Source organism: Notechis scutatus, chromosome 3 (assembly GCF_049901735.1).
Source record: "Notechis scutatus isolate UNSWTSFEM ecotype Mainland chromosome 3, rNotScu1.2, whole genome shotgun sequence".
Lineage (NCBI taxonomy): Eukaryota > Metazoa > Chordata > Lepidosauria > Squamata > Elapidae > Notechis > Notechis scutatus.
Genome location: NC_142011.1, coordinates 166,541,772 through 166,554,695, shown reverse-complemented (window position 1 = coordinate 166,554,695; position 12,924 = coordinate 166,541,772). Strand labels below are relative to the sequence as shown.

The following is a 12,924-nucleotide window of genomic DNA, read 5'->3' as shown; positions in this document are numbered from 1 at the left end:
CTCTTTGAACCTAAAGGATTCTGGTGACACCAAGGGCCAATAAGTGGTGGGGGGGGGGGGGGGGGGGGGGGGGGGGGGGGGGGGGTGGGGGGGGGAGAGGGGTGGTTTTTTTTTTTTTTTTTTTTTTTTTAATTTTAAAATATTATTAAAAAAATAATTTTTTTTTTTATTTTTTATTTTTTTTTTTTTTTTTTTTTTTTTGGGAAAAAGAAGGATTGGGTTTTATTATAAATTTTTTTAAAAAAAAAGAAAAAATTTTTTTTTTTTTTTTTTTTTTTTTTTTTTTTTTTTTTTTTTTTTTATTTTTATTTTTTTTTTTTTTTTTTTTTTTTGGGGTTATGTTTATTTTTTTTTTTTTTTTTTTTTAGTTTTTTTTTTTTTTTTTTTTGTAAAAAGAGAAAAAAAAAAAAAAAAAGAAAAAAATTTTTGGGGGGGGGGGGGGGGGGGGGGTGTTTGTTGTTTTGGTTTTTAATTAAAATTTATTTTTTTTTTAATTTTATTTTTTTTTTTTTTTATTTTATAAATTTTTTTTATGCTTAACTTCTCCACATATTTCACACTTCTTAATTCTACCTTAATTAATCATCTTAGTTTAAATCATTATATTTGTATCTTTTGTCCATTTTTTTTATCATCCCTTTGTCTCATCCCTTATAAAAAAAAAAAGAAAATCAGTTTCTCCTGAAATCATTAATCAGAGTATGATGCCTTTCTATCTCCCCCTAAGTTAATCAAATTAATCTTTAAAATAATATCTAATACCCAATCAGATTTTGCTTGGTACATTCTATCTAACTAATACATCCAACACAATTAAGTGCATAATTAGAGAATAAATCCAAATATTAAAAAGAAATACTATAATAAAAATTTTATAATAACATCAATACCATAATTTTATCAAAACCCTTTAATTAAAACAATATTCTAAACCTCCTCCTATTATTAAGTTTTAAAACCAATCATTTTTAAACATTTTAACATTTTAATCTCTTATCAACTCTTAAACCATTGCAATACTACCATCTCATCTTATGTACCTTGCAAAATCTTTTTTTAAAAAAAAAAAAAAAAATTATACTTTATCCATTATCCATAAAAATTCCTTTTTCCATTTAATTTCAAAACGTTGTAGCTTTTCTCCACCTTTTCCCCTTTCTTTCTTTTCCCAACAAACCTTTCTACCCCCCTTCTTCTAGCCTCTGCCTTACCGGCTTCCCCTTCTCTGTCGTATTTCTTTTTCCCCTTTGTTTACAATCATCATATTGGTTTTGCACTTATTTTTCCCTTGCAATGTTTTTGCATCTTAAGTCCTTAAATCCTTTAGTTTTCTTCTTTTCTCTTCTTTTCTTTTCTTTCTCTCTTCCTTTTTCTGGCCCAGATGGCTCCTTCCTTTCTTTCTTGTTCTCTCTGTCTTCACTTTGGGCAGAAAAACTTCTTCCACACCATTTCTTAGTTCCTGGTTCATGCAAATGGAGCTGCGGACATGAGTCTTGTTACAATATATTCTAGTCTTCAAATCCTTGCCTGCTGCTATTTTCTTTTAATCCTCTCTCTCCCATCATCCCAAAACCAATTTCCACCAGGTTTCTAAATCAGTTATTTTTCCGGGGAAAGTATCCTTCGCCCTCAAGCAGCCGCTTCCCTTCTGTTTCGAAGTCCTTTTCAGGATTATTGCTTAGAGCTAGGGGGGAAGAAAAGTTTTCCTTTTTTTTTCTTTTTTTTTTTTTTTTTTCTTTTTTTTCCCGGCTGCCCGCTTTTTTTTTTGTGGCCTTTACGGGCTTCCCGTGCACCCGTCCTGGAAAGGGGCGCCCAGGGGTCTGCGCCCCCTTCTCCGTCCCCTACCTCAGCTGCCCCGCAGGCAGCGAGCTCGTGAATCGAACCATCTCAAAGTTACCAGTCTATCTTGTCTAATATAGTGTTACCTCCAAATGTTCCTTAATGGAGCTTTTTGTTGCGAAAAACAGCCCCTCCTCCCGCACTGGCCAACGCGGGGGGGTGGGGGGCTTTCTGAATTAAACCATCTCAAAGTTACCAGTCTATCTTGTCTAATATAGTGTTACCTCCAAATCTTCCTTATGGATCTTTTTTTAAAAAGCCCCTGCATATTGCTATTTACCTCCCCTTTTGAGAATTAACATTAGGATAGCTTTGATATCCTCACTCTTGCAGCTTTTGTGGGCTTAAAATTATTAGATCTTTTTAAACAACCAGATAAAGCAAGTGAAAAGAATAGATGAAAATCTATTACTATTTCTTATCCCATTATCAAGGCAGCAAAAAACCTCAGGCTCCCACATGAATCATTGTTAAGTTCAAATGCTCAGGCAGCATTTATAACATAAGTCACTTTCAGTTCCACTTTGCTCAGGAATAATTTTATTACTACCTTGTATGAGGAAGGAGGTTATCATAGCTGGCATAAAAATGCTGCCGGGCAGTTAGGAAGGTAAATTTATTTCTATGTAAATAATGTCGTTCATAAAACATTTTATACCAACCACCAGAAGTTGAGGCCATTTGAGGATTTGAGTTGTATGCAGAAACATTGAAAACAATCATATCTTGACATCACACCAAAGTTTAGTAGCGGAGGCCAGTTCCACTGTGTCATGCTTTACAAAAGAGTTAAATAGGTCAGGCATAATGTTGCATATTCCTTCATGGGAGAAGAATCTCAGAAGGTTTGTGCTAGAAAATACCTGTTCCACTTCATGATTATCAGCTAAAAAGTGCTGTAAGGTTCCATCAAGTTGTAATGAATCTGTACGTACTGAGAAAAGTCAGTATGATAGTCACATCTACCTTTCACTCCTTTCTACTTACCTCACAGAGACTACAGAACTCTTGAAGGAGTATCACAAGACTTCCTGTCCTGAACAACAATGCTTAAGAGGCTTAAATCAGGTCTTTGATTGGGGCTGTATATTTGAAGGATTGTATATTTTGAGGAACTTTTGCCATCTAGGATTCTTGTGGCTTCAATGGCCCATTGAGGGCCAGCTATTTGTCCTATCCAAGCTAAGCTATTATTATTGCTTCCAAGTCCAGTTCAAGGTATTGATGTGACCCCCTAGATGGCATGAGGCCAGGCTACCTACAGAACCTTCTTTGTCCCGTTATATCAGCCCATCCCACTGAATCAGGCAGGGAAAATATGTTGCAGATCATGTCAATAAAAGAACTCTTGACTGGTGGAATCTAGAAAGACAGCTGTCTCTGCTGTTGCCCCTGTCCTGTCAAATTCTCCCCACTGAATTAAGGCAGGCCCCCAGTCTCCTGACCTTCTGAAAAGGAGCCCAAACATGGCTCTGTGGCCTTGTGTGGAGAATCCAGAGGAGCTGGCTGGTACTCTGAGAATCCTGCCTTCCACTTTTTAATTTTAACTGTATAATCATCCTTGCCTCCCTCTAAATCTGTAATTTTTATATACTATTTTTATATTTTAACATTTTATTGTACACTGCTCAGAGTCCCCCTCTGAGGAAGATGGGCAATTCAAAAATGTAATAAATAAGCATTCTGTACAAAACTGCATTTAAAGACTATCTGCAAACTTGAATTGGTGTTAGAATCTAAGTACCCAGGAGTTAATAAGAACAAGAAGTCAGAACATATTATACCTGTAGAGCATTAACTATGATTTCCAAAGCTAATTAAAATTGTTGGTATTCTTGGAGCAAGTGATGTGAAGAATAGTTTTCACCTATATCAACATGTCAATACTTTTTTAAGACAGGAGGGGGGACTCATCACATTTACAAGTTGTTCTGCTGGTTTCCATAAGCCGTGGTATCCATATGGATTGCTGTCTCAGCCAATTCTGACATCTTTCATGAAAACCCTAGAGTCCTATCTTTTCCTTTAAAGTTCCCCATGACTGGCTCTCTTTTGAGATTTAGCTGCAATACAGTCTGTTTTCAATACCCTAGGGCAGTGTTTCTCAACTTCAGCAATGTGTGGACTTTCACTCTCAGAATTCCCCAGCCAGCACGCTTTTTTATTCTTAAGGGCCTGAAATTACTTTAAGTATAGGCAGTACTCATTCATAGCTGTATGACTCGTTATTAAAATCCATTTTAAAAGATCTACCTAATATGCCTCACTTCTTTAATTCTTTTGGGAGACAGTGTTAGCAGGGCAAGCTTGAGATGTTGTCACACTGAACAAGGTATATTTTCTGTCAGACATAACTTATTTTACTGAACAAAACAACATCTGTGACATTCCCATTGGTAACCAGTCACTTACCCTACCCTAACGCATGAGAGAGCACTAGAAGTGAATATCAGTTCCTCCTGGTGTCATTTTTTGCAAAGCAGTCACAATACCGAAAGAGAGGATATATTTTATGTATTTTACCATAGAGAATCTAATAGTAAATGCACAAGATTAGAAAGTGGGAGATTGTGAGTTCTAGTTCCTCTAGTTCCTTAGGCATGAAAACTGGCTGGGTGATTTTGGGCCAGTCACTCTCTGTCAGTCTAGCCCACCACAAAGAGTTATTGCTGTTGTGGGGAAAACAGTAAGGAGAAGCATTTTAGTTCATTGCCTTGGTAATGACTGGTATTCTATAGTCACAAGACTATGATTTGCAATATTTTTTGCCAGTGTCAGGCACTTTTTGATGGTTACCAGCAAAAAAAGCCCATTCAAATGAATGGGTTCACTTAACAATTGTGGTGTTCACTTAAGGACCACCACAAAAAAATCTGGAAAATTACTTTGGATCACATGAGTACTTTGATTTATAACCACAATGACTTACAACTGTAATTCCAGGCTGAATTATGATTGTAAATTGAGGACTGTCTGTAAAACCTTAAAGAAATATCAAATAATGATGGCCTACTTCAGGGGTGTCAAACTCGATTTCATTGAGGGCTGCATCAGGGTTGTGTTTGACCTTGGGGCCCCAGGAGTAGTGGTCATGGCCGGGGTGGGAGTGGTCAGCATGGCTGTGGCCAGTGTGGGGATGGCCAGCTCAATGTCACTGAAGGCTGTTTTCGGCTGCAATGGCCTCCTGCAACCCTCTGCCAGTGAAAACGGAGCCCGAGTGGGCCACGCGTGGCCTCCCTGAGCTCTGTTTTTGCTGCAGAGGGCTGTGGAAGGCCATCACAAAAATGGCTCCCGTGAGCTCCGTTTTCACTGTTTCCAGGGCGGTCCCATGGGCCAGATCTAAGTGCCCCAAGGGCTGAATCCGGGCTGTGTGTCTTGAGTTTGCCACCCCTGACCTAATTAGTCACTAAAATTGTAACTATTCTTTGGATGGCCGAGGAGTGGGGAACTCTTTGTGCCTCAGAGTAGAATAAGGAAAGCAGCCACCAAAAACACCTCCCTACATGCACTCTCCAGTCATACCTTTCAATAAAAAGGACCTTCAGGCAAGGACTCCCTATTCACCTGGGTCAGTTGGGCAGAATTTACTTAGGACAGCTAGTCTCCAAAAGAACTGTGTCCTGTAGCTTTATTGACAATAACCAGCATATTGAATTGTACTTGGAAAGAAACACTAACTAGCACAGCCCCCGTAACTGTGATGTTATTAGACAATACCATATTGCACAGTAAGCGCACGGACTGTTGCATTATATATTAGCTGAATTTTCAGAGTGGTCTTCAAGGGTAACTCCCCCTCCCCAAGTTAATTGCAATAATCCCGGCATGAGATAAAGGTATGTGTAACCATATTGAGAGCATCCTGTTCTAATTAAGGCTGCAGCTGAAAATACCAGCTTAGCAAAGGGTCTCTTGGGCATGATTTAGATTTGGTCTGATTTGGCTAGCTTTTGGGATGTAGCACATCTTGAACTGAGTAAGGAACAACAGTATTTGCTGTTCTACCTTAGACTGAATGCAACTAACAAAGCACAAAACACCAAATTGCCAATACATAAAATAACTACATCTATTTTAAGTTATGGCCATCTGGCACAATTGCTACAAACGCTAACATTCTAGGATCATATCTCATTGCTTACCTAAAGCAGTACACACATTCCTTCAAAGCAATAGTGGTGTTTTTTTTATAAACGTTTTATTTGGGTTTTCACAAAACATAATACAAGTAAAATATATTTTTTTTTTTTAGAATAGCATGGTCCCGGGTTATCACTTCTCCATACAGACACAAATTCAATTTCATATTCATCTTGTGTTCTATTCCATATCTTATTACTATTTTAACATTTTCTCAATAATTTTTCCCTTCCCTTAGTTTTCTCAATCTTACATTGAATTATCTCATTCCTTTCTAAATTCAATTATATATATATATATATATATATATATATATATATATATATATATATATATATATATATATATATATATATATATATATATATATCTTTTTCTAAGTTTCAATACCTTTCTAGTCATCATATTTATACTTTTGTCTGTCCTATTTCAATTTCATATTTTCTTTTCTCATTAAACAAAATTTTCCCTGTAGTTGCTAACTGGAGTATGACACCTTTGTATCTTTTAATTTTTATCCTTTCAGCTCTTATTTAAACTTCAATTTATGCCTTTACAATTATAACATTCAATATAACACATAACTTCCAGTTGAATTCTGCTTGGTACATTCTTAAAATACGCACTAAGTTCTTAAAGAGAAAATATATATATAACAATAATAAATAAAATACTTATTCTATTCCAATTCAGCTCTATCATTAATGTTAGTTATAATCTTTGACATCTTTAACATTTCTTTTCAATAGGATATCATACTTCTAGGAACACTTATAATATTTCCATAATTTTTCATGTTTCTTTCATGTTCCTCTTCACTTAAATTTTTATAACACATTTATAATAATTAAGATGTTCCCCTCCTTTCCTAATTTCATTCTCTCATTCTCTTTATTTCATTTTATTAAACATTCCATTACATTATAATGAGTATTTTATCTATCATTTTAATCACACTTGTTTCATATTTTCAAAGTTCATTTCTAATATAACAATACTATCTTATGTACCCTTGCAGAATCCCCCTTTCAATTAAGTTTTCACCCATTATCTCTGTCTTGTACGTTTTCCCTGTTTCTCTATGTCCAGTTTCTGTTCTTTATCATTTCTTTTCCTTTCCCTCTTCTCCCTTCCCTTTTTGACCCCTTCTCTCTCTAATTCTGCCATGTGATTCTGAGGTAAAAATGCATTTGGTTTAAGAAACCACAGAAAGGTGTGTGTGTAATAATTATAAAAACAGGACTATCATATATTAGTTATAAAAAATCTAGGTCCATTTTAACAGCTAAGTATTAGTTCTTTCTAAAGGCTCTGCCATCATGTGATTAGCTGGATTTTTGTAATCTAAAAATAGCAACCCTAGCTTTTGAATCTTATAATTCTCATTACTACATTAAAATGTACTTATTTGCAATAGAACACTACTTTAAACATAGCATATGTAGTAATCAGAATTAAAACCAAGTAAGTTTTCTAATTAAACATGGATATGTATTCTAAAGAAAGTTTGTTTTAATTTGCATATCTTGTAAGGGTACTACTCTGAAGAGATTATCCAGGATTATAATATTTTCTTGCTAGTTCTACCTGGTACGTATCTTCTTAATCTTTAACAAAGCCATAATACTGCTTAATTCAAAGGAATATTGTTCTAACACAATAATTTGTAACATATTGAACAATTATCATTTTGTTTCATTCCTCTGGTAACATTTACTGCCTTTATTTTACCACATTTGCAAAACTGGAATAGTTACCTTAAACTCTGCAAGATTGTGGAGTACCAAACACTTGTTATGAGAAATATTTAGGGCTTTCTTTTTTAGTTGTATTTTTAACGTGTGTGTGTATAGCTTAGCTCATCTACCCAATTCACCAGCTGAAAGCTGCTTTTCGCCCACTTTTTAAAAATATACATACTGCTTTTATTGGGACTTCCCTTGTAGGAAAGGAGAGAGATTTAATCCTCTCTTATATCAGCTGTTGTTCTATATCATTTCATCTTGTCCCAATGCTGATGCGGAATGTCACGTCTGCCTCTCAGGGACTGGAATGGAGCAGGTATAGATGGTAAGACTGGGTGGCAACAGGGCTGGGCTCTGGCTGGAATGCAGAAGCACTTGCTGGAAACAAGGCAGCGTGTTACTGCCTTCCTCCTTGCTGTTGCCACAACTCTCTGGCAGAGGATCATAGCCAATGGGGCTGAACTCAAAAACAAAATGCACAGTATACAGGACTTCATTTATTCCGGTTATAGACCAGCATATGCGAGTAATATTCCAGCAGCTCAAGGTGATGTACATACCATATTTTTTTGCACTATAAAACACTCCAGACTATAAGACGCACCTAACTTTTGGGGAGAAAAACAAGAAAAAAAATCTGCCTCTGCCTCCCAGCAATTTGCCTCCTTGGAGCAAACAGCAAACAGCCTGGTCAGTTTCAAAACAGCTTGATTTAGCATGGGCAGCTGATTGGCGGTTGGATTGGCCTCTGGAATACTGCCAATCAGCTGTTCCAGGCTGCGGGGATTGCCACCTATTGCCACCAATTGCTGCCTCCACACGCCTCATTTTCAGTCTCCACATGACTCATTTTCGGCCTCCACATATCCCATGCATCCTGCTTTCGGCCTGTTCCAGGCAGTGGTGATTGGCAGCGGTGGCAGCAGCGGTGATAGGCAGCAGCCCCTGCCACCTGGAACAGGCCGAAAACGGCATGCAGAGGCACAAAATGGCCAAAGGGTGGAGGCTGGCAGGTGGGCGGGGCTTTGGCAACATTTGCTCTGTGAGACGCACACAGACACACCCACTTATGGTCTTATAGTGTGAAAAATACGCTATGTGTTCTTGGGCTCCAATTTCCTCCTCCCATCACAGCAGAAGGTTGAGCAGTCCTATCAACCAGGAAGACCTAAGAATGACTGATGCAAAGTTGCACAGCCAATTTCTATAGCTGAAGGTAGGTTTGAACCTTGGTTTCCCTGGTGCTGATCACCATTAACTTTCTCAGCAAGTAGCTAGGGTACATAAGGCTGAATGTCATGCCAGGTTGTGTGTGTTTCGGATCAGCTGTGCTCATACGGTTCACATTGTGAATAGTTCACATAACATGTACTGGACCAGCATCTTCTCTAATTGCTGTCCTTGTGTCCCCCTCCACATCTTTACATGTTTTTGATCCTTATGAAAGGAATAAGCAAAGATTGTCCTTGATGGTTTGCCCTATAACAGTAAACTCGGGTCAAGATCACAAGCAGGTTGAGCAAGTACCTGCAGGTACCTTTTGTGTAACGCAGCCACAACTGGTTTAATTTGAAAAACCACATTAACCATGGTTTAAATGTATTGTGTGAACTTCAAGGAGTTCAATGGGATTTAACGGCCAAATGAGCCGGCAACAGAACAGAAACACAGCGGCCAGAAAAGTATTGATCAGGCTTCCGAATTATGATCGGCACAAGCTATTTCTTCTTGAAGGTAAATCCCAGTGTTCGTTTGTTTTGCTGCTTTCCTCCTTCAAGCCAAAACTATATATATATTTAACCGATTCCAATCCTGAACTCGGGCAGCCAAACTGCAGGCCTTTTCAGCGGCCGGCAGAGGGAGCGAGAGGGCCAGAATTGGCGGCGGGCGGGTTGCCCGTCTCTTCTTCTCTACCCACCCCCCTCTCCCTCTCCCGGTTGATCCGAGAAGGAGGGAACGCCAGGGCCTCACTTTCCCTGGGAGTGGAGAAGAGGAGGAGCGCGAATTGCGCAGGCGTCTCTCGCACCTTCTTGATTAGTCAGTCCCCTGTGCTGGGATGGCGTTTACTGGGTCAACTGGAGCTATCCGCGAAGGAGTCAGCGGGAGCGACAGCAGCCGCCTTTGCAACCCACGCCGCGGCTGGCAGAGCAGCAGCGGTCGGTGGCAAGTCACCTTGCCGTTGCGCCAAGTCCAGGATGGCCCGGGAAGGCGACGGCGGCAGCACTAGAGGCTGAAGGAAGAGTGCAGCTTCACCCCCCCCTCCTTAAAAGACTTTGCCGCCGCCGCCGCTCGACTCTTCCGACCGAAAGAAGGGCGGGAAGATGGATGCAGCTCCTTCGCCGGGCTTCGGTCTGAAGGATGTGAAATGGAGCTCCGTGTCCATCCCTTTGGACCTTCTGGTTAGCACTTACCGCTTGCCCCAGGTCGTCAGACTGGACGGCGGTAAGTCGAACCCGCGGGGGCAGGAGCAGCCCGGGAATGCCGCTTGACGAGAGGCTTTGGCTGCGCTCGGGAGCGATGGAAGAAAAAGGGGGCGAGAAGCCGGGCGGGTCTTCCCCGCTCTTTTCCCCCCCAGTGAGGCGCCACCAGCGGTCCCTCCCTCCCTTCCTCGGCTTGAACGCTGGCCAAACTCCAGCTCCCGGCCGCTAGTCCTTCTGGGGAGAAGAGCCCATTGGGGGGAGAGAGGGCACGTGACCAAATTATGAATGGGCCCTGGGGGGGAAACGCCGGAGCTTTCAGCCCGTGGAGTAATGCTGGCGGGCGGGCAAGGGAGGGTTAGTCCTGTCGCCCAGACGCTGGTGCCGTCGGTGCGCGACGCCCGGGAGAAGATCCTTCAGCTGCTCTTCGACGGGACCGCGAGCTCCTTTGGAGTCCATATCGAGCAATTGCCATTGGCAAATGCCGCAGCTTAAAGTCCTGATACTTATTAAGAACCGTAAAACCCCACTTCATCCTTGCTGAGTTTTCTTAACACAAGTGTATTACCTTCTTCCTAATGCAGACAAGTTCAACCGTGGGTGTGCGTGGGTGGGTGTGTGCTCACACGCGCACGCCCATTGCGGGGGTGTAAAAGATTAGGACTGAGCTCCCGAGCAATGTAATTGGAAGTTAAATCCCATAAAGGTCTTTGGGGATAGGATACTAACGTCAGTGGACGGAATCCAACTCTGAGAGTTAAGTACACTTAATTCGTTTGAAATAAGTGGAAAACTGCAGAGACTTGGATTGTGGCCGAATGCACGGAGTATTGAACCTAAATGTTGGCTTCGCGTGTATAAAGCTTTTGGTTTGTTGAACTAGTTAGCCATAGGCTGGGCTATTAGATCTGAGCTGTAAAAATCTGAATGAAAACGATACAGAAAATACTAAACATTTTGAAAATACTAAACATCGTTTTGATTTTTGCAATCCAGATTTTGTAGCTCTCCTCACACTAAACCTAAACAGGAATTATTTATTTCTGTGTATCTTCTTTAATTCATACCAATTGGGTGTGTAAGGAGAGATATTAGAAGGGAGGCTTGAATTAAAAATAATCATTCACCCCTTCATCCATCCTCTGTGCAGAAACACTAATCTTTACCTAGACGAGCATTTTTTTTAATGAACAAACATTGATACTCCAGCTATCTCAAATAGAAGAAACCTTGACCACCAGTAGTTTGTTTTGTTATCCAGTGAATGCCCATGGTTAATGTTACATTATGTCTCATGCTGTGCCAGAGTGCTTTGTGACATAGCAAGAGGCATGAATCCAACTGAAATTTTAAAATAACAATCTTAACTGTTAATCTATTAAAATGATGTAGTCTCTCAAATTCTCAGAAAAGTAACCCTATATTTAAAGGGCCATTGATATATCAGCTTATTCTGACAGGTTATATTTAACTGTGAAAGGATGCGTTAAGAGAAACTGCTGTTCATGAAATACATTACAGTAATAGTGATAGTTATTGCACACTATACTATGGAGTTGCACTCTGCTTCCAAAGTGAATCAGAAGCACGCACTTACAGTGATTTGTGATAGGTGTCTTTTGATTGCTTGTTTTGAAGAAAAACTTTCTTATACTGCTTCTGAATGTTTACTTTCTATGCCAAGTATAAGTAGAATTTTACTCTTTGAAAACATTGATGTTGTGTGCTTTATGTTGAAATATTATGAAAACATTATGTTGTGCGTACAGAAATCCATATTACAGTAAAATGTAACAGATTAGGTTGTTTATTAATTTGAAGCTTTTTATCTACATAGCACAAAAGACCAAGAGCTCTCCTGCAGTATTTATGTCCTCTTTAAATATTAAATAGAAAAGGTTTTCATTTTTACATCACCTATTCATCCAGATCTGTTGAGGATTTTCTGAACTGATTAAATCAGATATTCAGCAAATCAGAAACAGCACTTTTCATAAATACTCAATTTTTGACTGTGATATTAGTTTATATTTAATTTGAATGCAATGTAAATTTGTTTAATATTGCATTAGAACTAATGCAAAAAATGAAACTACACACTTCATGTTTTGTTAGAGATTACAAAGGGTGATTGGTATTTGAATTTCCATTGCTGGGAATTCCAGTGTTACTTTTTTTTCTGCATCTTTCATTTTCTCTCATATGCAGCAGTACTAACATTGATATTGATATTCACCTTTCTTTCCTTTTGAATAAATTGATTTCCAAATCTAGACCAGCCTCAGTTGTGATTTATATATCGGAAGTAGGGAGATTTACATACCTGCCAATTTACATACAGTTTACATGTAGTTTATTTGTATGTGGTGTTAATATCAATGTGTTCTGTTGAAGTTCTAAAAGTTTACAGCTTGGTGTTATATGTAAAATGAGTTTTACAACAAACCCTGGTTTAAAAGGGCAAAGACGTAGTGTTATATGGGGAGCCAACTACTGTCTGTTTCCTGTATGTATTGCTCCCAAATGTTTTCAGCAATATTTCCTGAAATCATAATTTTATCTTGGCATTCTTATCTTGTTTACTACTTTCCATGTTATTTATTTATATTTCCTGCCTCTGCTGCAATTCTTTGGAATCATGTGGACATCTTATTAAATCTATTGGCATTCTGTCTTTTATAATCATTCAGTTTGCACCTAGTAGTACTGTGTTACATGAATATCAGTTCAACAGTCAGTGCTGTTGAATTTAACTAGGCTTATTCTTAATTGCTTAATTACTT

The 12,924-nt window shown here is 38.9% G+C and overlaps 1 protein-coding gene and 1 long non-coding RNA gene across 2 annotated transcripts in view; one reads left to right on the top strand and one right to left on the bottom strand.

Annotated features, from left to right (window-relative positions):
* LOC148131460 (uncharacterized) overlaps positions 1 to 10,263 on the bottom strand; it is a 37,242-nt gene extending 26,979 nt beyond the window's left edge. Inside the window, exon 1 of the long non-coding RNA XR_015748888.1 lies at positions 10,136 to 10,263. This is a non-coding gene — a long non-coding RNA (uncharacterized LOC148131460). The remainder of the gene's footprint in view (positions 1 to 10,135) is intronic.
* GAREM1 (GRB2 associated regulator of MAPK1 subtype 1) overlaps positions 9,688 to 12,924 on the top strand; it is a 74,644-nt gene continuing 71,407 nt past the window's right edge. Inside the window, 1 exon segment of the mRNA XM_026670387.2 lies at positions 9,688 to 10,166. Within this exon segment, the coding sequence (XP_026526172.2) occupies positions 10,046 to 10,166 (121 nt within the window). The 5' untranslated portion in view covers positions 9,688 to 10,045.